This window comes from Anguilla anguilla, chromosome 3 (assembly GCF_013347855.1).
Source record: "Anguilla anguilla isolate fAngAng1 chromosome 3, fAngAng1.pri, whole genome shotgun sequence".
Taxonomy (NCBI): Eukaryota; Metazoa; Chordata; class Actinopteri; order Anguilliformes; family Anguillidae; genus Anguilla; species Anguilla anguilla.
The window spans coordinates 9,973,201-9,997,075 of NC_049203.1; the positions used below are offsets into that span (position 1 = coordinate 9,973,201).

General features: G+C 41.1%; 1 protein-coding gene and 1 long non-coding RNA gene across 23 annotated transcripts in view; one reads left to right on the forward strand and one right to left on the reverse strand.

Annotated features, from left to right (window-relative positions):
• LOC118223390 (protocadherin gamma-C5-like) overlaps positions 1–23,875 on the reverse strand; it is a 247,865-nt gene that overhangs the window by 175,823 nt on the left and 48,167 nt on the right. Inside the window, exon 1 of one of the 20 annotated variants that reach the window (XM_035409862.1) lies at positions 18,637–21,116. The exons of 16 other annotated variants lie outside the window; for them this stretch is intronic. In XM_035409862.1, coding sequence (XP_035265753.1) covers positions 18,637–21,042 — 2,406 coding nt within the window. In that variant the 5' untranslated portion in view covers positions 21,043–21,116. Of the gene's footprint in view, positions 1–5,199; positions 7,684–8,819; positions 11,458–15,005; positions 17,623–18,636; positions 21,117–23,875 lie in introns of those variants that run through there. 3 more of the 20 variants (XM_035409840.1, XM_035409861.1, XM_035409841.1) reach the window with 3 other exon arrangements.
• The window catches only part of LOC118223414, a 73,081-nt gene continuing 56,086 nt past the window's right edge, over positions 6,881–23,875 (forward strand). The window contains exon 1 of one of the 3 annotated variants that reach the window (XR_004764435.1): positions 6,881–6,976. This is a non-coding gene — a long non-coding RNA (uncharacterized LOC118223414). Of the gene's footprint in view, positions 6,977–10,505; positions 10,591–16,671; positions 16,783–23,875 lie in introns of those variants that run through there. The other 2 variants (XR_004764434.1, XR_004764436.1) reach the window with 2 other exon arrangements.

Here is a 23,875-nt window from a genome sequence, read left to right on the forward strand (position 1 = left end):
AATAAAACATTGAATACAAGATTAATTTGAGGGCATTTACATCCTTATAGGGTGACCCGTGTAGGACTTGCGGCCCTTTTTATACATAGCCCCCCTGTGGGGACTTGGCTGCTGTGATCAGCCCAGCAGAAATCTTATCACAACAGCCAGCCGTCAGGAAGGTGCTACAGGTGATAATGTGGAGGGTTCAGTGACAGGGTTCATTTGAGCAGAAAATGACAGATAAGTACCTTTCGTGTGTGTGTGAGTGTGTAGGTCTGAGTGTAAGTGTGTGTGTGTGTGTGTGTGTCTGTGTATGTGTATGTGTGTTTGTACATCTGCAGCGCAAGCCATTTTTTCCCCTGTTGCTCCTAGAAGTTTCATTAATGCTAAAATAGCCCCCTCTGAGAAAAAAAAAGAAGCTTTTTATTACATTTTTTGTTTTTATTTTTACAGTCTTTAACTCCTTGTCACATTAACATGAAAATCTCTGATGCTAAAAGCTGTGGTGTTTAGTGTGGCCTACCTTTATGCATCTTGGAAATTCATAGTTATGGTAATCTCAGTAGTATGCCAGTTTTAGATAATAACTGAAGCCCTTTATGGAGTTTACATATAGCGAGCACCATAATGAAATAAGAAAAAAACAATGAGAGACATAGGCCAAACCTTAGGCTAAATAAATCCAACTGTTTGGAACATCATTAAGAAGAAAGATAACCCTGGCAAGTGCAGAAATCCCAAAGACCCTGTTAAGCCAAGAAAGACATCTACCGTTGATGACAGAATAATTCTCCCCATACTGAAGAAAAAACCCCTAAACAGCTGTCCAACAGATCATAAACACTTTTCAGGAGGGAGGTGTGGATCTGCCAGTGACTACTGTCCACAGAAGACTTAAACTTAAGGCCACACTGCAAGATGCACAGCACAGGTTTGCTGCAAAAAAAAAAGGATGGCCAGGTTACAGTTTGCTAAGAAGCACCTAAAAGAGCCTGCAGAGTTCTGTGAAAAGATGTTGTGGATAAATGAGACATATGATTCACTTGTACCAAAGTGATGGCAAGAACAAAGCATGGAGGCAGAAAGAAACTGTCAAAGATCCAAAGCACTCCCACTCAAATGTGAAACATGACGGAGGGGGGAGGGGGGTGTTATGGTTTGGGCATGTATGGTTGCCATAGATACTGGCTCACTTGGCTTCACTGATGATGTAACTGCTGATAGCAGCAGCAGAATTAATTCTGAAGTGCACTAAAGCATCCTATCCGCTCAGGTTCAACCAAATTCCTCCAAATTCATTGCATTCACAAGGGAGGTCTTCTTTGGCCTACCGGGCCCACTGTGATTACTCAGCCCCCAGGCAGCTCTCTTTCTTTGTAGTGATGTTCCAAACAGTTGGTTTTGGTTAGCCTAAGGTTTAGTTTATGTCTCTTGTGCTATTTTCTTATTTCTCACCTTCATAATGGCTTCCTTGACTTTGATTGGCACAACTCCTGTCCTCATGTTGACAAATGCCAATAACAGATGCAAATCAAAAGGTTAGAATCAAAAGTAGATAGTGCAGGTATATGAGAGCTTTCACTAAGGAAGCAATTGAACACAACTGACTAATCAAAAACACCTGTGATGCCATTGGTCCCAAACACTATGACGCCATGAAATGAGGGGACTATTTATAAAATATTCTGTAATTTTTACGTGGCGAAAATGTATAGAATTCCCTAAAATAAAAACAGAGAATGTGCGCTTTAACTACACTGTTTGATTACAAATATAAAATTGTGGAGTACAGAGCCAAATCAATAATATATATCTTTGTCCCAAACATTATGGTGCTCACTGTACATTAGCTTTGATGCTCCAAAGTGACTTCAGCTGCAGTTCTACTTTGGTTAAGTTTTGGGAGGCCCATCACTAAAAAGCAAAACTGCTGATACAGACTGTGGAGAATAACACAAATATATCTGCTTTAAAAGTACAACAGCATGTGGCTGCACATAGTCAGTTTGTTTTCACACCCAGGGCATGCATGACATTTAGAACAAATTCATGTGGAGTCGCATTTGCCACATCACCACAGATCAAATGGTATGCCAAAAGAGTCTCCTGGAAGACAGTGGCCCATTCAGAATGTATACCTACTGCTGAAACATGCTCTTAACTGTCTGTAGGATTCAAACACTCTCTTAAACAGAATGATCACCATTACCCATAACCAGCTATGGGTCAAATACATATACAAACACAAATACTTTAGCTTCCATGCCTCTAAGAATTAAAATTAAGTATCCCTGGCATTTTTTTAGTAAAACATGTTACTAACCCTAACCAAAACAAACAATCAGGCAAAATAAAAATGTTGTCCTCCATACTGGTGAAATACATGATACCCAACAACGACAGTAAACTGCAGGAATTTTACTGGCATCTAAAGGGTTTGGTTGTGTCAAATATGTATATTTCCCTGGGTCTGCTCGTAACAACTAAAAATACGCTTTTAAAGGGAGGGCTCAGTAATTAATATGGCTGACTTTTATGTCTGCTGAAAAAACATTACATTACATCACATTACAGGAATTTAGCAGACGCTCTTTTCCAGAGCGAATTACACAACTGGTGGACAGCCACTTGCACAAACATCACTGACGTGTAATGTCACTCATGTATTACATATCCACACTGACTAAGTACACTTCAAACCTATGGCTGCAGAATCAAACCTCCCCTCTGTCAGATCTCTATCTTCTCAGCGTCCAGTGATTGCCAGTCCCTAAGTTCAGGTTGCAGTGTTGCTGCTAGTACTGCCTTCAAATATGACAGTATTTACAGAACACCCCCACACAAATACGGAAAGCAAAATATTGAATGTCAATTGAATGCCCATATACCAACATATTTGTTTAAAGTGGAATTTATAGACAAGCACACATGTAATAAGATTATGAAACACACCTGCAAACTGACAGAAGGAAAGAAAAGGAAACCCCGTCTTTCAAGTTTCAACAAAATCATCTTTCAATAGTTATTCAGCATTAATTCCCAGTCAATCAAAGGAGCACATTGCATAAAACATTGGAAAAATTCAGGTTAAAAGATCAACCAGGAAGTATTCTGAAATTGAATCTATGCAACTCTGTCTTTTTATTTTTTTTGAGAAATACATTACCTCACCCTACGGCAATGCAAATCTGCACAACTGCAAAATTTGCATACCTCTTGGTCAAGGAAGTCATCCACAGCAGGTGGTAGCAAAGGTAGTTTAAGCAAAAACAGAATCTAATATGCAAGTAAGGCTTGTTAACAATCATGTCAAGTCAGCATGTTCAAGGGACAGCGAATAGTGTGGAAGGAGTAACAAGACAAATGCACTACACACAAAACAAACTCACAATGGAGTGTCAAATGATAGTACACTCGCTTGCATTAGTGATAGACTAAAATTCACAACACTACCTCAGCAGAAGGAAGGTTAAGCAAGAAATTTTGTTTTGTTGCTTTCTACCAGCATGGTGCTGAAATTTACAAAGACAAGTCACTAGTGGAGGGTAAACAGAGATAAATATTCTTCAAATGCTCAGTCATTATATAAAAGCGAGACAGAATTACTATCTTGTATATGATTTTTGTTAAAATAAGAGAAATAATGTATCAGTCCTGTTAACTCACAGATAGTAAAATAAGCTGAGTTCTCACAAACTATTAAATTGAGCAACTCACTCTTGGGGGCAAACTCATCAAAATTAATCGCACTTATAATCAGAAGACATTTTACATTGTGCCTATCCTCAGCCAGTGTCTCCAGGTTGGGGAAATTAAAATTAAATATGAGTGTATAGTATTGGGGGCGGCACAGTGGTGCAGTGGCCTTGGGGGCCTCTGTGTGCAGTTTGCATGTTCTCCCCATGTCTGCATGGGTTTCCTCCGGGCACACCAGTTTCCTCCCACAGTCCAAAGACATGCAGGTTGGCTAATTAGAGACTCTAAATTGCCCAAGGTACGAGCGTGTGAGTGAATGGTGTGTGTGTGCCCTGCGATAGATTGGTGGCCTGTCCAGGGAGTATTCCCTCCTCTCGCCCGGTGCGTGTACACTGGGATAGACTCCAGCTCCCCCTGCGACCCTGCCCAGGATAAGCGGGTATAGATAATGGACGGATGTATAGTAGTGCTGATTGTGTAATGTTCCCTGCCAAAGGGTCTATATAAGATAATTCTCATGTTGAGCCAATTTGAGTCCGCCATTCCTATTGTTGCCTTATCCTATAAAACATTACGGTTCATGCCATAATACAGCAATGGCACAGGCCATCTTAAGTCTCAGGAGGGCAACTACATGCACAACTACCTTCCCAGCGCAATCCCCCGGTAAGCCACAGTTCACCAGTATATTTTTTTCATTAGAAAAACAATGGACTATTGCCATGAGTTTGTGGAAATTCAGACATTTTAAAAAGGAGAACCGCACTGCGCACAACACAAGCTCTTTGGAAAAAGTACAAGTTGCAGCATTCCAACAATTACCCATGCAAAAAGGGTTTCCCAAACGAGGCCCTGCATCCTGGTTTTCGTTCCAGCCATACTTAAAATTGCTTATGCATAGCAAGCTGAGACACTTAAAATGTAAACAAACACAAGAACGGCAAGCGGCGGGACGTCACCCAAATGAGCGGGCTCTGCACTATTGGCCTAACTCGCCTTTCATTTCCGTGGGTGCAGAACAATCCAGCTGAATGACAATGTAGAACAAAATATGAAGAACTCAGTGAACGTTTCCTCGATGAAAATCGATAAAATGACGATGGACCTTTACAAACCAAATTGTTCACAGGTTTGAGATTTGCAAACACTGAAGTGTGGATATGACATCCTAACGATGTGAACTGAAACTGAAATAAAGTACATGCTCATGAAGGAGGAAAAACGTGAGAACCTGAAGGCATAGCATACTCACAGTTAGCTGTCTGATACAAGAAAGCTAAATATTATTTGCCATTAAAAACTTAGAAAAAGAGATGTTCGTGTTTATGGTACGCACTTTCCAGAACTATGAGATTAGGCTATCAGAAACAGATCTGATATCTTGAACTTCCAATGAAAACACGTGACATTTGTAAAAAGCAAATGGCTTGAATTCCTCCCATTTGTTCAAGTTGAATGTGGTTAAACTTTGGAGAAACATTTTAAACAAATTTGTAAATATAAAACAAAATTAGTTTTTACCAGAGTGGAGAATTTTGACCCATCCTCTGTCGTTGCGCCCTGTTCACTAGTTTCATGGGGGCTCCTTTTCAGCGTTCGATCAGCAGGCAGAGTGCCGTCATTAAACGAGCGAACAAACTTGAAGTCGCTCGTGCGTGACCCAGTCGTTAAGTAAGTGTCATAATTGTAGGAACTGCGAAGTGTTCCTGCTCCCTCTACCTCCGCGTAGTTGGGGGGGAAATATGCGCTGGGAATGGCTACTGCGCTGTCAAACAACAGCCTGGGCTTTCTTCTACGGCAAAACTTTACGACCACAATGAGAACAATGAACGTCAGGAAGAAGGTGGAAACTGCGACCAGAGCAATGATCAAATAGGAAGTTAATTTGGAACTGTTCTCCTCATGTGACATATCTTTCAGCTCCGGAAGTTCTGCCAAATTATCTGAAATTAGTAAATACACAGCGCAGGTTGTCGAGAGAGACGGCTGTCCATTATCTTTCACTGATATGACAAGGTTCTGTTTCATAGTATCAGATTCAGCAATGTCCCGCTGCGACCTGATCTCACCGCTGTGAAGACCTATAGTGAAAAGTCCAGGATCAGTAGATTTTATGATCTGATAGGACAGCCACGCGTTCTGTCCAGAGTCAGCATCCACTGCGATCACCTTGGAAACCAGAGAGCCTGCATGAGCAGCTTTGGGGACCATCTCGGTCATGAAGGAGTTCCCCAGAGGCGCAGGATATAATATCAGTGGAGAGTTATCATTCTCATCTGTTATAAACACACTCACAGTCACGTTGCTGCTGAGTGGAGGGGAACCGTTGTCTCTGGCAACCACCTGAACTTTGAAGCTTCTGAACTGCTCATAATCAAATGATCTCACTGCATGGATGACACCGGTGTCTCCGTTAATCGATAAAAACGAAGACACAGGGACACCACTGACTTCACTGGGCAACAGAGAATATAAAATTGTGCCGTTCTGTCTCCAGTCTGGGTCTCTCGCTCTCACAGAAATGACAGAGGTGCCAGGTTTGTTGTATTCAGACACATAGGCGCTGTACGACTGCTCATCAAATGTAGGTGGATTGTCATTCACATCTGAGATGGAAACATACAGTGTTTTAAAGGAAGATAAGGGTGGGGAGCCTTCGTCTGAAGCTGTCAGTGAAATATTGTATTCTGACTGGAATTCCCGGTCCAGGACACCAGTTGTTACAACTGAATAAAAGTTTTTGATAGAAGGTATCAATTTGAAAGGTACATGTCCTTGAATGGAGCACCGAACTTGACTATTATGGTCTGAATCGATGTCCTGAACATTAATGATGCCTACCTCTGTGCCAGGTGGCGCGCTCTCAAGCACTGAGTTAGACAATGACGTCACAAATATCACTGGTGCATTGTCGTTCACATCAGTGATATCGACAATTACTTTGGTCTGCGAAGCTAATCCAGCTCCGTCTTTCCCTTCAATGCGCAGTTCATAACTAGACTCTTCTTCGAAATCAATGAGTCCCGTTACTCGAATTTCCCCAGTTTTGTGATCAAGGCTAAATATACCATTCGCCTCGTCGGAAATGCGACTGAATTCATACGTCACTTCGCCATTGGCTCCCTCGTCTGCATCACTGGCGGTGACTGTAACCACTACGGTACCTAAAGGAGAATTTTCAGGCAGACTGACTTTATAAATGGCTTGGGTAAACACGGGGATGTTATCGTTAGCATCCAGCACAGTGATGTGAATAACTACGGTCCCAGATCTCTGAGGCGTCCCTCCGTCGGCAGCTGTAAGTAACAATGAAACCTCCTGCTGTTCTTCGCGATCTAATTCTTTTTCTAAAACTAATTCTGCGTATTTTCCTCCGTCTATATTCGTCTGAACGGCCAGAAGAAAATGATCATTCCTTTGAAGGGTGTAGCTTTGTACCGCGTTCTGTCCTATATCCGCATCGTGTGCCTCATTCACTGGAAAGCGGGCGCCTTTAACTGCAGATTCTCGAATTTCCAGTCGAATCACATCCTTCGAGAATTGCGGCGAGTTGTCATTTATATCCTCAATTTTCAGAACAACACGGTGTAAATCCAACGGATTTTCAAGCACAAGCTCGTATTTTAAAATGCAGACAGTCTTTTGGCCGCAAAGCTGTTCTCTATCGATCCTCTCAGCCACAATCAGATCGCCAGAATTCAGACTGATGTCACAATAGCGCTTGCTGCTTCCTTCAGTCTGTAAGCGAGCCTTGCGAAGCGACAGACTTTTAAAATCCACCCCAAGATCATTTGCAATATTCCCAATGACGGAGCCGCGTTTTAGCTCCTCCGGAACAGAATAGGTCACATCTCCAAACGAAGCTGGCATGGTTAAAAGAAAGAAAAACCAACAGCAACTCGCTCCGGTAACAGAGAAGCCTCTACGGTCCATGTTAAGGTCGATCCGTAAGAACGTTCCCATTTCAAACTAATCAACTTGGAGAAATATGATTTCGGTTATATAGCCAAAGCAGTCCGTATGGTGTGTTTGGTGTGACGTGGGAGCGGAGTGATTGCATCTGAATAATAAAAAATGAAGGAGGAGGTGCGTCTCTAGTTTTCCCTTGATGGCGAACAGCGACATCGTGAGTTATTTTAGAAAACTGGCATATTTAAATAAATATTTTCTGCGCCCTTAAACATTTCACTGTTGTATATGTTTTAACCGATCTAATTTGTCGTATCATATGCATACAATGTATTTGAAGACGCGATACTTATCGACAACCTAGCATTTAAGATGTATTACAAGAGCGATCCAACGCAGCATTTTCACACAGACATTGCAGCATAATTGGCAGCAGCCTGCGTTTGTATGACAACATTGCAATAACGACGATATTAATTTCCTATAGGGCCTAAACTGTAGCATATTCTAATCAATCTATGTTTTAAATCATCCTCAGTTTTAACATTGTTGTCCAATAAAGCCTAAAAGGTATGGACACGTGAAATGTAATTAGGTATTTTGTTGGAATACAGCCATAATATTGTGCCACATTACAAAAGCATGAAGATGCATTATATTTTTGAACAGTTTGCTGAAATCACATGTTGATTCAGCTGTGTGGTTCAGGATGTAGAGTAGCCAACGTTACAACGACAAAAATACTTGACTTGTCTAAACTGGAGACAAAGTTTAATCTCTTCCTCTCACTGACAGGTAAAGGAAGGGCGATTCATCGAAATCAGACGCCAAACTCGGCTGCGTGAGCGTCGAATTTTTTGTACTGCGGCAATCTTCCTGGTACATTGAGCTCTCCAGCCTCCGTGCGCAAAGGCTGCTACACTCGAACTGTATCCATGAAGTTTCACCAGGAAAAAAATAATTGCATCGGAGGTCAATGCCTGCCCTGATACCCTGATACAGGTGGCTTAATTGGCTAAAATTAGGCAGATGTGTAGTCATACATTTTCTTGGATGAATCTGTGAATATGTAAAATAATCATTTGTAACAGGAAAACACCCAAAACCATTTATATTATATTGCAGTTAGCCTACATATTCGGCGATAACTTTATATTTCAAAGAAACTACTAAGTGATTTAAAATGACATAAGTTCAACATAAAATGTACAACATAAAACCTACACAGGTACCTCGTTAACGTCTGTCCTGTGGAGGGTTGATTCTCCGTTCGGAGTTTCATTTTGACTCCTCTTCAGAGTTAGACCAGTAGGTAATATGGCGTCATTGGAAGAACCGACGAACTTGAAGTCGCTGGTGCGCGAGCCTGCTGTTAAGTAGGCGTCATAATTGTACGAACTGCGAAGTGTTCCTGTCCCGTCAACGTCTGAGTAGTTGGGAGGGAAATATGCGCTGGGAATGGCCACAGCGCCGTCAAATAACAGTCTGGGGTTTCTTCTACGGCAAAACCTCACGGAAATAATAAGAATGATGAACGTCAGAAAGAAGGTGGACACAGAGACGAGCGCTATAATCAAATATGAAGTTAATCTGGAACTGTTCTCGTCATACGACATATCTTTCAGCTCTGGAACATCTGCCAAGTTATCCGAAATCAGGAGGTATACTGTGCAGGTTGTCGAGAGAGATGGCTGTCCGTTATCTTTCACTGATACAACAATGTTTTGCTTCATATCATCAGACAGAGAAATGTCTCGCTGCGTCCTGATCTCTCCGCTGTGAAGACCAATTGTAAAAAGTGTCAGATCAGTCGATTTCAGGATCTGATAGGACAGCCAGGAATTTTGTCCAGAGTCTGCATCCACAGCGATCACCTTGGAAACGAGGGAACCTGCATGAGCAGCTTTGGGGACCATCTCGGTCATGAATGAGTTTCCCAGAGGCGCAGGATATAATATCTGTGGAGAGTTATCATTCTCATCTGCTATGAACACGCTCACAGTCACGTTGCTGCTGAGTGGAGGGGAACCGTTGTCTCTGGCAACCACCAGCACTTTGAAGCTTCTGGACTGCTCATAATCGAATGATCTCACTGCATGGATCACACCGGTGTCTCCGTTAATCGATAAGAACGAAGACACGGGAACACCACTGACCTCATCGGACAACAAGGAATAGAAAACTGTACCGTTCTGTCTCCAGTCCGGGTCTTTTGCCCTCACAGAAATTACAGAGGTACCAGGTTTGTTATTTTCAGTCACATGGGCGCTATATGACTGCTCATCAAATGTAGGTGGATTGTCATTCACATCTGACACAGATAACTGCACAGTCTTTGAAGAAGACAGTGGTGGAGAGCCCTCATCTCTAGCTGTAATTGTTATGTTGTAATCAGACACTAGTTCGCGGTCTAGTTCGCTTGCAGTTACCAGTGAGTAATAATTTTTGATTGAGGGGACTAACTTGAAAGGAACATTTTGTTGAATGGAACAGCGGACCTGTCGATTTTCTCCTGAATCTTTATCCTGAACATTAATTATGCCCACCTCTGTGCCAGTTATTGCGCTTTCTGAGATGGGATTCTTCAGAGATTTCAAAATTATCTCAGGAGCGTTGTCATTCACATCAGTGATTTCCAAAATGACTGTCGAATACGACGCTAAACCTGACCCATCTTTTGCCTGAATTCTCATTTCGTAATTCATATTCTCTTCGAAATCGAGATCACCACTGAGTGTAACCTGTCCGGTTTTACGATCCAGGGAAAACATTTTTTTAACTTCATTCGGAACACGACCGAATTCATAAGTCACATCACCATTGGCTCCCTCGTCTGCGTCAGTGGCACTGACTGTTACCACTACAGCACCTAAAGCAGAATTTTCAGGCAGGCTGACTTTATAAACTGCCTGGCTAAACACAGGTCTATTATCGTTCGCATCCAGCACAGTGACGTGTATAACTACAGTACCAGATCTCTGCGGGGACCCACCGTCAGCCGCAGTAAGTAATAATGTAATCTCCTGTTGTTCTTCACGGTCTAGCTCTTTTTCTAAGACCAATTCTCCATATTTCCTTCCGTCTGGGCTTGTTTGTACGTCCAAAACAAAATGATCATTCCTTTGTAACGTGTAGCTTTGCACCGCGTTCTGTCCTATATCAGCGTCGTGGGCCTCGTCTAAGGGAAAACGAGCCCCTTTAAATGTCGACTCTCCGATTTCTAGTTTTATAAGGTCATTTGCAAATTGTGGCAGGTTGTCATTAATGTCTTGAATATGAAGCGATATACCGTGCAATTCAAGAGGATTCTCCAATACGAGCTCAAATTTCAGAGCACACGAAACCTTCTGGCCACAAAGAGCTTCTCGGTCAATCCTTTCAAACACAATCAAATTGCCAGAATTCAGATCAATGTCACAATAACGTCGGCGGCTCCTTTCAGTGTCGATACGAGCTTGTCGGACAGCCAGACTTTTAACATCCACGCCGATGTCTTTCGCTATATTTCCAATGACTGATCCGCGTTTCATCTCCTCCGGAATAGAGAAGCTAATATCTCCGGTCGTTAGCGGCATTATAAGCAGGGCGATAGCACAACAGCATTTAAGCAGGGAAACGAGAGGGGCTTTGTATTCCATGTCTACGCCAAAGCGACGGTTTTTGTTCTGTAATCCAGTGTTTGATTTTGAAGAACATGTACGAAGGATCCGAATGATCTTGCGCACGCAATCCAAACGTTACTGTGAATGAGTGATGTCGCTAGTATTCGCTTTCTACCTCTTTGAATACTACATTAGTGGGTGGAGAGGTGCGCCCAAAGTGCCCTAGCTGGTGAATAGCGACACTCTGAGTTATTTTATTAAACTACACCATGCAATCATACAGCATTTTGAAAGAGTAAAACATGTTTTCAAAATAGTGCTTAGAAAGTAAGCAACTATTAGCTTATTCTATTTTTGTGTTTAAATTAAATCTTGAAGTCTAGTGATTGCAAAAAATATTAATAATAGCGAGAATGTGGACAAAATGGTACTAATATCGATGCTACAAATATTTTTGTCCACAAGCCGGTTCGCTGTCAATCAGTGAAACTGTCATTGTTAAATTGACAATTACAGCGTACATTTTGTTCAGAGATGTTTTTCTCCTTATGGTATAAACAGATAATGAATAAACATATAAATGGAATAATATAAAGCAAATTAACTGTTCTATCTGAATTAAGCAGACCTGCTTGTGATGCTTTATAACTCAAACAAATAACAAAATTCAAAATAATAATAAACCTCAACAGCTGCACAGCATAACATTTGAAAGACAAGCTGGTTTATCATTGCCAGTGGATAATACTCTTGAATAACCATCAAAGAAAAGCTATCCTACTCACTGATAATATTAATTATGCTCACACGCAGGTATCTAAAATATTTAACAGACCCATGCTATTTTCAAAAATGTATTGTTTGTTTATTTATTTATTTATTTACGTATTTATGTTAAGAAAATGCCAATTCGGAACCACTTGGGACAGTAGACACTGGGAAGCTCTGTCAGATTCCAGATGTAGCAGCAGTAGAAGGATCTACTGGTTTCACCTACAGAATTTCAGATATGTAACTACAGCAATAACAAGTGAGATGATGCAACAGCCAGGTTAATCAGCAAACAGTTTTAAAAAACCTTCTCACCATTTTTGACCTGTGAGTAAGCAAAGACTTCATGAAAAGACAGTTCACAGCAATTGACTGTATTTACTGTAGCAACTGCTAATTGGACTGTGGTCCTTGACAACAATCACTAAGGTATATTTGGATAGGTGCAGCCTTGGTATCCATCATAAATGCCAACCACACCTAACCTGGGTGTGAGGCTATTACAAACCGAGAAAAATGCCAGCCATTCAGCCCAGACCCTTATGTACTAGCACTATGTTCATTATCGAGAACCACCATCGTCAGCCACAAGCAACTGTGTGGCCTGCAACCAGGTACAGAACTATGGCAGGAACATTGTTCTGGCTGGAGATTAAAACACAGTGCACTGACTGGAGCGGCAGAGAGGGATCAGAAGCTCCATCCCATGATGCATCAGGAGATAAACTGACTCCATCCCATGATGCATCTGGAGATAATCCAACTGCTCTCAGTCAAAGCAGTATGAAATAAAATAGCCTCCTGTTTTTGAAGCAACCTCCCCTCCTTGAATCCTTTACTAATGGCTGCAAAATTCTGGCCTTCAAATTTTCTGCAGCTTTACGCTCTGACCTAAAATAAAACTTTTCTTATGGGTTTGTTTTCCAGGATTAAAGCACTGTAGAATATAAGAGGACTGTCATGAATACACCACATCCATCTCTATTGTTTTCCTCATGAAAGAGGAAAACCAGCATCTATTTCCATGACTAATAATTCAATTCCTGGATTATACAGTTAATCAAAATTACATCTTGAGTTAAATTAGATGAGTAGTATACCTCAGTATATCACAGAAGTATGCCTATTTTAGATAATGAGTGAAGAGCCCTTTATGGAGTTTAAGTACATTGCTCTAGAGTGACTTAAGCTGCAGTGCTCCTTGTACAAGTTTGGGAGGCACATCACTGACTAGAGAGGCTAAACTGCTGATACAAACTGGGGGGTATAACACTAAAATGCACATGCTTTAAAAGTACAACTGCATCCAGCTACAAGTAGTTTGTTTCTTTTCTCGTCCAGAACATGCATGACATTTAGAACAAATTCATGTGGAGTTGCATTTGACACATCACCACAGATCAAATGGTATGTCAAAGAGCCTCCTGGAAGGAAGTTACTCATTCAGAATGTGTATCTACTGTAGAAAAATGCTCTTAAGTTTTTGCAGATGGATTCAAACATTCTCATCAACAGCCAAAAAGATTATCTACAGAACTGCATTAACCTTTGGTTACATTAGTGAACAGATGTCAATGAAAATGAAGCATTCCAGCATATGCTTGAACGTTTTCAGCAAAACATGTTACTAACCAAAACAAACAATCATAATCACAAAAATCACATACAGATTTTGTCCATCATACAGAAACATTAAAATGTCAGTAAACTGCAGGAATTTTACTGGCATCTAAAGGGTTCAATGCTGTCAAATAAGTACTTTACCCAGGTCTACGCATCACAAATAAACAAAATAAGCTTTTAAATGATGGGCTTAGTAACATAAATTATTGAATTTCAGAATGAAATTACTGAAAGAACACATCACTGAGGCATGATGTCACTCATGTATTACACACTGACTGACAAAGTACCTGTCAAACCAATTCTCTATCAGCACACAGAAATGGTGAGGAAAACACAACTCCCCTCTGTCAGTTCTCAACCTTCTCAGCCTCCAATGATAGCCAGTTCCTAAGTTTAGGCCACAGTGTTTTTGCTAGTACTGCCTTCAGTTATCATGCTTTTTACTGCCCAAACACAAAGAAAATAAGCAAAAACCTCCCAATGGAATGCTCATATATCTGCAGATTTATGTAAAGCAGAATTTCTAGACAGACACACAGACAATAACATTTTGAAACACACCTGCAGCCTTAAAAAGGAAACGAGAAGGCAAACTCGTTTTTCAATTCAGATTAAATTTACGGATAAACCGTAAAGTGTTCTGAAGTAGAGTTCCATAGATATTCAGTATGTGTGTGTTTTTGTGTCTCTGTGTGTGTTAGTAGCAAATGTGCACAGCAACACGGCTGCTTTTTTGCATATCATGGGTAAGGAAGTCATCCACAGCAGGTGGCCTAAGTGAGAGATTAAAAGGCCTACATTAAGAGCCTAAAATTCAGAAGGAGGAAGGTTAAGGCATCACAATGAGTTTGTTGCTGTCCACCAGCATGGTGCTGAACTTGAAGAGAAAAGTCTCCAGTGGAGGGCAAACTGATAAATATTCATCAAATTCTCAGTCACAGTTTAATAGGAATGCAACATTTTTAAAAGACTTTAACAGAATGAACAGAAACCATTTCTAAATCCAGTTAAATCACATGGTACGTTCTCACAAACTCTAGGTCAAGTATTTTACTCATTATTCAGGGGAGGGTGATCAAAATTAATAGCACGTATAATCAGAAGATATTTTACATCCTGGCTATTCTCCCAGTGTCTCAATTTCTAGGTGGATTAGAAAATGTGTGAGTGTAAACTGCTGATTGTGTTGTGCTTTCATTCCATCCATGATTAAACTTCCTTACGTTCCTGAATTTCCAACTCACAAATACGAAGTTAATATGTTCAAAGTTATATTTTGTAAAAAGCAATTGTCTTACACCCTACCTACTGCATGTGCAAGTTCAAACTGGTTAAATCTGGAGAAAAACTGTTTAAACAAACTTGTAAATGAAATAATTTCGGATTACGACATTTAGAACAATATATATTTTTATTTACCAGAGTGGAGAATTCTGACCCATCCTCTGTCGTTGCGCCCTGTTCACTAGTTTCATGGGGGCTCCTCTTCAGCGTTTGATCAGCAGGGAGTGTGCCGTCATTAAACGAGCGAACAAACTTGAAGTCGCTCGTGCGTGACCCAGTCGTTAAGTAAGTGTCATAATTGTAAGAACTGCGAAGTGTTCCTGCTCCCTCCACCTCCGCGTAGTTGGGAGGGAAATATGCGCTGGGAATAGCCACTGCGCTGTCAAACAACAGCCTGGGCTTTCTTCTACGGCAAAACTTTACGACCACAATGAGGACAATAAATGTCAGGAAGAAGGTGGAAACTGCGACCAGAGCGATGATCAAATAGGAAGTTAATTTAGAACTGCTCTCCTCATGTGACATATCTTTCAGCTCCGGAAGTTCTGCCAAATTATCTGAAATTAGTAAATACACAGCGCAGGTTGTCGAGAGAGATGGCTGTCCATTATCTTTCACTGATATGACAAGGTTTTGTTTCATAGTATCCGATTCAGCAATGTCCCGCTGCACCTTGATCTCACCGCTGTGAAGACCAATAGTGAAAAGTCCCGGATCAGTAGATTTTATGATCTGATAGGACAGCCACGCGTTCTGTCCAGAGTCTGCATCCACAGCTATCACCTTGGAAACCAGAGAGCCTGCATGAGCAGCTTTAGGGACCATCTCAGTCATGATGGAGTTCCCGAGAGGCGCAGGATATAGTATCAGTGGAGAGTTATCATTCTCATCTGTTATGAACACACTCACAGTCACATTACTGCTGAGTGGAGGGGAACCGTTGTCTCTGGCAACAACCTGAACTTTGAAACTCCTGAACTGCTCATAATCAAATGATCTCACTGCATGGATGACACCGGTGTCTCCGTTAATCGATAAAAACGAAGACACAGGGACACCACTGACTTCACTGGGCAACAGAGAATATAAAATCGTGCCGTTCTGTCTCCAATCTGGGTCTCTCGCCCTCACAGAAATGACAGAGGTGCCAGGTTTGTTATTTTCAGTCACATAGGCGCTGTACGACCGCTCATCAAATGTAGGTGGATTGTCATTCACATCTGAGATGGACACATACAGTGTTTTAAAGGAAGATAAGGGTGGGGAGCCTTCGTCTGACGCAGCCAGTGAAATATTGTATTCTGACTGGAGTTCCCGGTCCAGGACACCAGTTGTTACAACTGAATAAAAATTTTTGATAGAAGGCATCAATTTGAAAGGTACATGTCCTTGAATGGAGCACCGAACTTGGCTATTATCGTATGAATCAATGTCCTGAACATTAATGATGCCTACCTCTGTGCCAGGTGGCGCGCTCTCAGGCACTGAGTTAGACAATGACGTCACAAATATCACTGGTGCATTGTCGTTCACATCAGTGATATCGACAATTACTTTGGTCTGCGAAGCTAATCCAGCTCCGTCTTTACCTTCAATGCGCAGTTCATAACTAGACTCTTCTTCGAAATCAATGGGTCCCGTTACTCGAATTTCCCCAGTTTTGTGATCAAGACTAAATAAATCCTTCGCCTCATCGGAAATGCGACTGAATTCATATGTCACCTCGCCATTGGCTCCCTCGTCTGCATCACTGGCGCTGACTGTGACCACAACAGCACCTAAATGAGAATTTTCAGGAAGACTGACTTTATAAATGGCTTGGTTAAACACGGGGATGTTATCGTTAGCATCCAGCACAGTGATGTGAATAACTACGGTCCCAGACCTCTGAGGCGTCCCTCCGTCGGCAGCTGTAAGTAACAATGAAACCTCCTGCTGTTCCTCGCGATCCAATTCTTTTTCTAACACTAATTCAGCGTATTTTCCTCCATCTATATTCGTCTGAACGGCCAGAACAAAATGATCATTCCTTTGAAGTGTGTAGCTTTGAACTGCGTTCTGTCCTATATCCGCATCGTGTGCCTCATTCACTGGAAAGCGGGCGCCTTTATCAGCAGATTCTTGAATTTCCAGTCTGATCATATCCTTCGCGAACTTCGGCGAGTTGTCATTTATATCCTCAATTTGCACAACAACACGGTGTAAATCCAACGGACTTTCAAGCACCAGCTCGTATTTTAGACTACACACAGCCTTTTGGCCGCAAAGCTGTTCTCTATCGATCCTCTCGGCCACAATCAAATCGCCAGAATTCAGATTGATGTCACAATAGCGCTTGCTGCTTCCTTCAGTCTGTAAGCGAGCCTTGCGAAGCGACAGACTTTTAAAATCCACCCCAAGATCATTTGCAATACTTCCGATGACGGAGCCGCGTTTTAGCTCCTCCGGAACAGAATAGCTCACATCTCCAAACGAAGCTGGCATGGTTAAAAGAAAGAAAAACCAACAGCAACTCGCTGCGGTAACAGAGAAGCCTCTACGGTCCATGTTAAGGTCGATCCGCGTGAACGTTCCCATTTCAAACTTATCAACTTGAAGAAATATGATTTCGGTTAGACAGCCAAAGCAGTCCGTATGGTGTGCGAATATAGATTTGATGTGGGAGCGGAGTGATTTGATCTGAATAATAAAAAATGAAGGAGGAGGTGCTTCTCTAGTTTCCCCTTGATGGTGAACAGCGACACCGTGAGTTATTTTAGAAAACTGGCATATTTAAATAAATATTCTGTGGCCTTAAACATATTTCACTTTTGCTTATTTGTTTAACCGAACGAATTTATCGTATCATATGCATACAACGTATTTGAAGACGCAATACTTTTCGACAACCTAGTATTTAAGATGTATTACAAGAGAGATACAACGCAGCATTTTCATGCAGACATTGTAGCCTAATTGGCAGCAGCTTGTGTTTGTATGACAACATTGCAATAACGACGGAATTAGTTTCTTACCAGGCATAATCTGTAGCATACTCTAATTAATATATGTTTTAAATCACCCTCAGTTATAACATTATTGTCCAATAAAGGCTAAAAGGTATGGACACGCGAAATGTAATTAGGTATTTTCTTGGAATACAGCCATAATATTGTGCCACATTTCAAAAGCATGAAGATACATTATATTTTTAAACAGTTTGCTGAAATCACTTGCTGATTCAGCTGTGTGGTTCAGAATGTAAAGTAGAGTAGCCAACGTTACAATGACAAAAATACTTCACTTTTCTCAACTGGAGACTAGATTAATCTCTTCCTCTCAGTGGCAGGTAAAGGAAGGGCGATTCCTCTAGATCAGACGCCAAAATCGGCTGCGTGAGCGTCTATTATTTGTACTGCGGCAATCTTCCTGGTACACTGAGCTCTCCAGCCTCCGTGCGCAAAGGCTGATACACTCGAACTGTATCCATGAAGTTTCACCACGAAAAAAAATAACTGCATCGTAGGCCAATGCCTGCCCTGATGCCATGATACAGGTGGCTCAATTTGATAAAATTAGGCAGACGTGAAATCATAAATTATCTTGCATGAAGCTGTGAATAGTTCAAATAATAATTTGTTAAAGAAACCACTCAGAACCATTGATATTATATTGCAATAAGCCTACATATTCGGTGCAAACTGTTAATATTTTAATGAGTCCAAGTTATTTAAAATGGCTAAATGAGTTCAACATAAAATGTACAACATAAAAGCTACACAGGTACCTCGTTAACTCCTGTCCTGTGGAGGTTTGATTCTCCGTTCAGAGTTTCATTTTGACTCCTCTTCAGAGTTAGATCAGTAGGCAGTATGGCGTCATTTGAAGAACCGACGAACTTGAAGTCGCTAGTGCGCGAGCCAGCGGTTAAGTAGGCATCATAATTGTAAGAACTGCGAAGTGTTCCTGTTCCGTCAACGTCTGAGTAATTGGGAGGGAAATATGCGCTGGGAATGGCCACAGCGCCGTCAAATAACAGTCTGGGGTTTCTTCTACGGCAAAACTTCACGGAAATTATAAGAATAATGAACGTCAGGAAGAAAGTGGACACAGAGACGAGCGCTATGATCAAATATGAAGTTAATCTGGAACTGTTCTCGTCATACGACATATCTTTCAGCTCTGGAACATCTGCCAAGTTATCCGAAATCAGGAGGTATACTGTGCAGGTTGTCGAGAGAGATGGCTGTCCGTTATCTTTCACTGATACAACAATGTTTTGCTTCATATCATCAGACAGAGAAATGTCCCGCTGCGTCCTGATCTCTCCGCTGTGAAGACCAATTGTAAAAAGTGTCAGATCAGTCGATTTCAGGATCTGATAGGACAGCCAGGAATTTTGTCCAGAGTCTGCATCGACAGCAATCACCTTAGAAACGAGGGAGCCTGCATGAGCAGCTTTGGGGACCATCTCGGTCATGAATGAGTTTCCCAGAGGCGCAGGATATAATATCTGTGGAGAGTTATCATTCTCATCTGTTATGAACACGCTCACAGTCACGTTGCTGCTGAGTGGAGGGGAACCGTTGTCTCTGGCAACCACCTGAACTTTGAAGCTTCTGGACTGCTCATAATCAAATGATCTCACTGCATGGATCACACCAGTGTCTCCGTTAATTGACAAGAACGAAGACACGGGAACAGCACTGACCTCATCGGACAACAAGGAATAGAAAACTGTACCGTTCTGTTTCCAGTCCGGGTCTTTTGCCCGCACAGAAATGACAGAGGTGCCAGGTTTGTTATTTTCAGTCACATAGGCGCTGTACGACTGCTCATCAAATGTAGGTGGATTGTCATTCACATCTGACACAGATAACTGCACAGTTTTTGAAGAAGACAGTGGTGGAGAGCCCTCATCTCTAGCTGTAATTGTTATGTTGTAATCAGACACTAGTTCGCGGTCTAGTTCGCTTGTAGTTACCAGTGAGTAATAATTTTTGATTGAGGGGACTAACCTGAAAGGAACATTTTGCTGAATGGAACAGCGGACCTGTCGATTTTCCCCTGAATCTTTATCCTGAACATTAATGATGCCCACCTCTGTGCCAGGTACTGCGCTTTCTGGGATGGGATTCTTCAGAGATTTCAAAATTATCTCAGGAGCGTTGTCATTCACATCAGTGATTTCTAAAATGACTGTCGAATACGACGCTAAACCTGACCCATCTTTTGCCTGAATTCTCATTTCGTAATTCAAATTCTCTTCGAAGTCGAGATCACCATTAAGTGTAACCTGTCCTGTTTTACGGTCCAGGGAAAACATTTTTTTCACTTCATTCGGAACACGGCCAAATTCATAAGTCACATCACCATTGGCTCCCTCGTCAGCGTCAGTGGCGCTGACTGTTACCACTACAGCACCTAAAGCAGAATTTTCAGGCAGGCTGACTTTATAAACTGCCTGGCTAAACACAGGTCTGTTATCGTTCGCATCAAGCACAGTGACGTATACTACTACAGTACCAGATCTCTGCGGGGTCCCACCGTCAGCGGCAGTAAGTAATAATGTAATCTCCTGTTGTTCTTCACGGTCTAGCTCTTTTTCTAACACTAATTCGCCATATTTCCTTCCGTCTGGGCTTGTTTGAACGTCCAAAACAAAATGATCATTCCTTTGTAACGTGTAGCTTTGAACCGCGTTCTGTCCTATATCAGCGTCGTGGGCCTCATCCAAGGGAAAGCGAGCTCCTTTATCCGCCGATTCTCTGATTTCCAATTTTATTACGTCGTTTGCAAATTGTGGAAGGTTGTCATTAATGTCTTGAATATGAAGCGATATACTGTGCAATTCTAGAGGATTCTCCAATACGAGCTCAAATTTCAGAGCACACGAAACCTTCTGACCACAAAGAGCTTCTCGGTCAATCCTTTCAAACACAATCAAATTGCCAGAATTCAGATCAATGTCGCAATAACGTCGGCGGCTCCTTTCAGTGTCGATACGAGCTTGTCGGACAGCCAGACTTTTAACATCCACGCCGATGTCCTTTGCTATATTTCCAATGACTGATCCGCGTTTCATCTCCTCCGGAATAGAAAAGCTAATATCTCCGGTCGTTAGCGGCATTATAAGCAGGGCGAGAGCACAACAGCATTTAAGCAGGAAAACGAGAGGGGCTTTGTATTCCATGTCTACGCCAAAGCGACGGTTTTTGTTCTGTAATCCAGTGTTTGATTTTGAAGAACATATACGAAGGATCTTGCGCACGCAATCCAATCGTTATTGTGAATGAGTGATGTCGCTTGGATTTCTCTCTTTCTCCCTCTTTGAATACTACATTAGTGGGTGGAGAGGTGCGTCCAAAGTGCCCTAGCTGGTGAATAGCGACACTCTGAGTTATTTTAATAAACTACACCATGCAATCATACAGCATTTTGAAAGAGTAAAACATGTTTTCAAAATAGTGCTTAGAAAGTAAGCAACTGTTTATATATTTTATAAAATAAGCTTATTATATTTTTGTTTTTAAATTGAATCTTGAAATATTGACAATAACAAGAATGTTAACAAAATGGCACTAATATCAATGCTACAAATATTTTTGTCCACAAACCGGTTCGCTGTCAATCAGAGAAACTGTCATTGTTAAATTGACAATTACAGCGTACATTTTGTTTAGAGATGTTTTTCTCGTCATGGTATGAATAGATAATGCATAAACAAGTGAATTGAAGAATATAAAGCAAATTAATTGTTCTCTGAATTAAGCAGACTTGCTTGTGATGCTTTATAACTCAACCAAATGCCAGAATTCAAAATAATAGAAAACCTCAACTGCACAACAATAAATTTAAAAGACAGGCTGGTTTATCACTGTCAGTGGATTATACTCTTGAATAACAATCATCAATCAAGTATCTAAAATAGTTTACAGACCCAAGCTATTTTCAAAAATGCATTGTTTGCTTATATATTTATGTATTTATTTTAAGATAATGCCAAGTCAGAACCACTTGGGACAGTAGACACTGGGAAGCCCTGTCAGATTCCAGATGTAGCAGCAGTACAAGCATCTACTGGTTTCTCCCACAGAATTTCAGATATGTAACTACAGTGATAACAAGTGAGATGATGTAGCAGCCAGGCTAATCATCAAACACAGTTTAAAAAAATTAAAAACCCTGGTCACCACTTTTGACCTTTGAGCAATCAAAGACTTCACAGCAATTGACTGTATTTCCTGTAGCAACTGCTAACTGGACGGTGGTCCTTGACAACAATCACTGAGGTATATTCGGATAGGTGCAGCCTTGGTGTTTATCATAAATGCCAACCACACATAATCTGGGTGTGAGGCTATCATAATCTGAGAAGAAAGCCAGCCATTCAGCCCAGACCCTGATGAACAAGCACAATGTTTATTATCAAGAACTGCTATCTTCAGCCACAACCGTGTGGCCTGCAAGCAGGCACAGAACTATGGCAGGAATATTGTTCTGGGTAGAGATGAAAACACAGTGAACTGATTGGAGAGGGATGAGTAGCTCCATCCCATGATGCATCTGAAGATAAACTGTTCTCAGTCAAAGCAGTATGAAATAAAATAGCCTCCTGTTCTTGAAGGAACCTCCCCTCCTTGAATCCTTTACTACTGGCTGCAAAATTCTGGGCTTCAAATTTGCTGCAGCTTTGGGCTCCAACTCCAAAAAAACTTTTCTTATGGGTTTGTTTTCCAGGATTAAAGCACTGTAGAATATAAGAGGACTGTCATGAATACACCAAATCCATCTCTATTGTTATCCTCATGAAAGAGGTAAAACAGCATCTATTTCCATGACTGTAAGAACGAAATTTGTAGATTTTACAGTTAATCAAAATTACTTCTTGGGTTTAACGGGTTGAGTAGTATACCTCAGTATATCCCAGTAGTATGTCTGTTTTAGATATTGAGTGAAGAGCCCTTTATGGAGTTTAAGTACATTGGCCTTTATGCTCCAGATTGACTTCAGTTGTGGTGCCCCTTGTACAAGTTTGTGAGGTACATCACTAACTGGAGAGGTAAAACTGCTGATAGAAATTGGGGAGTATAACACTAAAATGCATATGCTTTAAATGTACAACAGCATCCAGCTACAAGTAGTTTGTTTCTTTTCTCATCCAGAACATGCATGACATTCAGAACAAATGCATGTCGAGTTGCATTTGACACATCACCATAGATCAAATGGAATGCCAAGAGTCTCCCAGAAGGAGGTGACTTATTCAGACTGTGCATCTACTCCAGGAAAAATGCTCTCAATTGTCTGTAGAAGGATTCAAACATTCTCATAAACAGTCAAAAATAGTATCTACAAAACTGCATTAACCTTTTGTTACATCAGTCAACAGATGTCAATCAAAATGAAGTATTCCTGTAAATGCTTGACATTTTTCAGCAAAACATGTTACTAACCAAAACAAATAATCAAAATCACATAAATCATATATAGATTTTGTAAATCATACTGATACTTTCAAATGTCAGTAAACTGCAGGAATTTTACTGCCATCGAAAGGGTTCAATGCGGTCAAATAGGTACTTTGCCCAGGTCTACTCATAACAAATAAACAAAATAAGCTTTTAAATGATGGGCTTAGTAACATAAATTATTGAATTTCAGAATGAAATTACTGAAAGAACACATCACTGAGGCATGATGTCACTCATGTAGTACACACTGACTGACAAAGTACCTGTCAAACCAATTCTCTATCAGCACACAGAAATGGTAAGAAAAACACATATCCCCTCTGTCAGTTCTCAACCTTCTCAGATTCCAAAGATAGCCAGTTCCTAAGTTTAGGTCACAGTGTTGTTGTTCGTATTGCCAGTTATCATGCTTTTTACTGCCCAAACACAAAGAAAATAAGCAAAAACCTCCCAATGGAATGCTCATATATCTGCAGATTTTTGTAAAGCAGAATTTCTAGACAGGCACACAGACAATAACATTTTGAAACACACCTACCGCCTTAAAAAGGA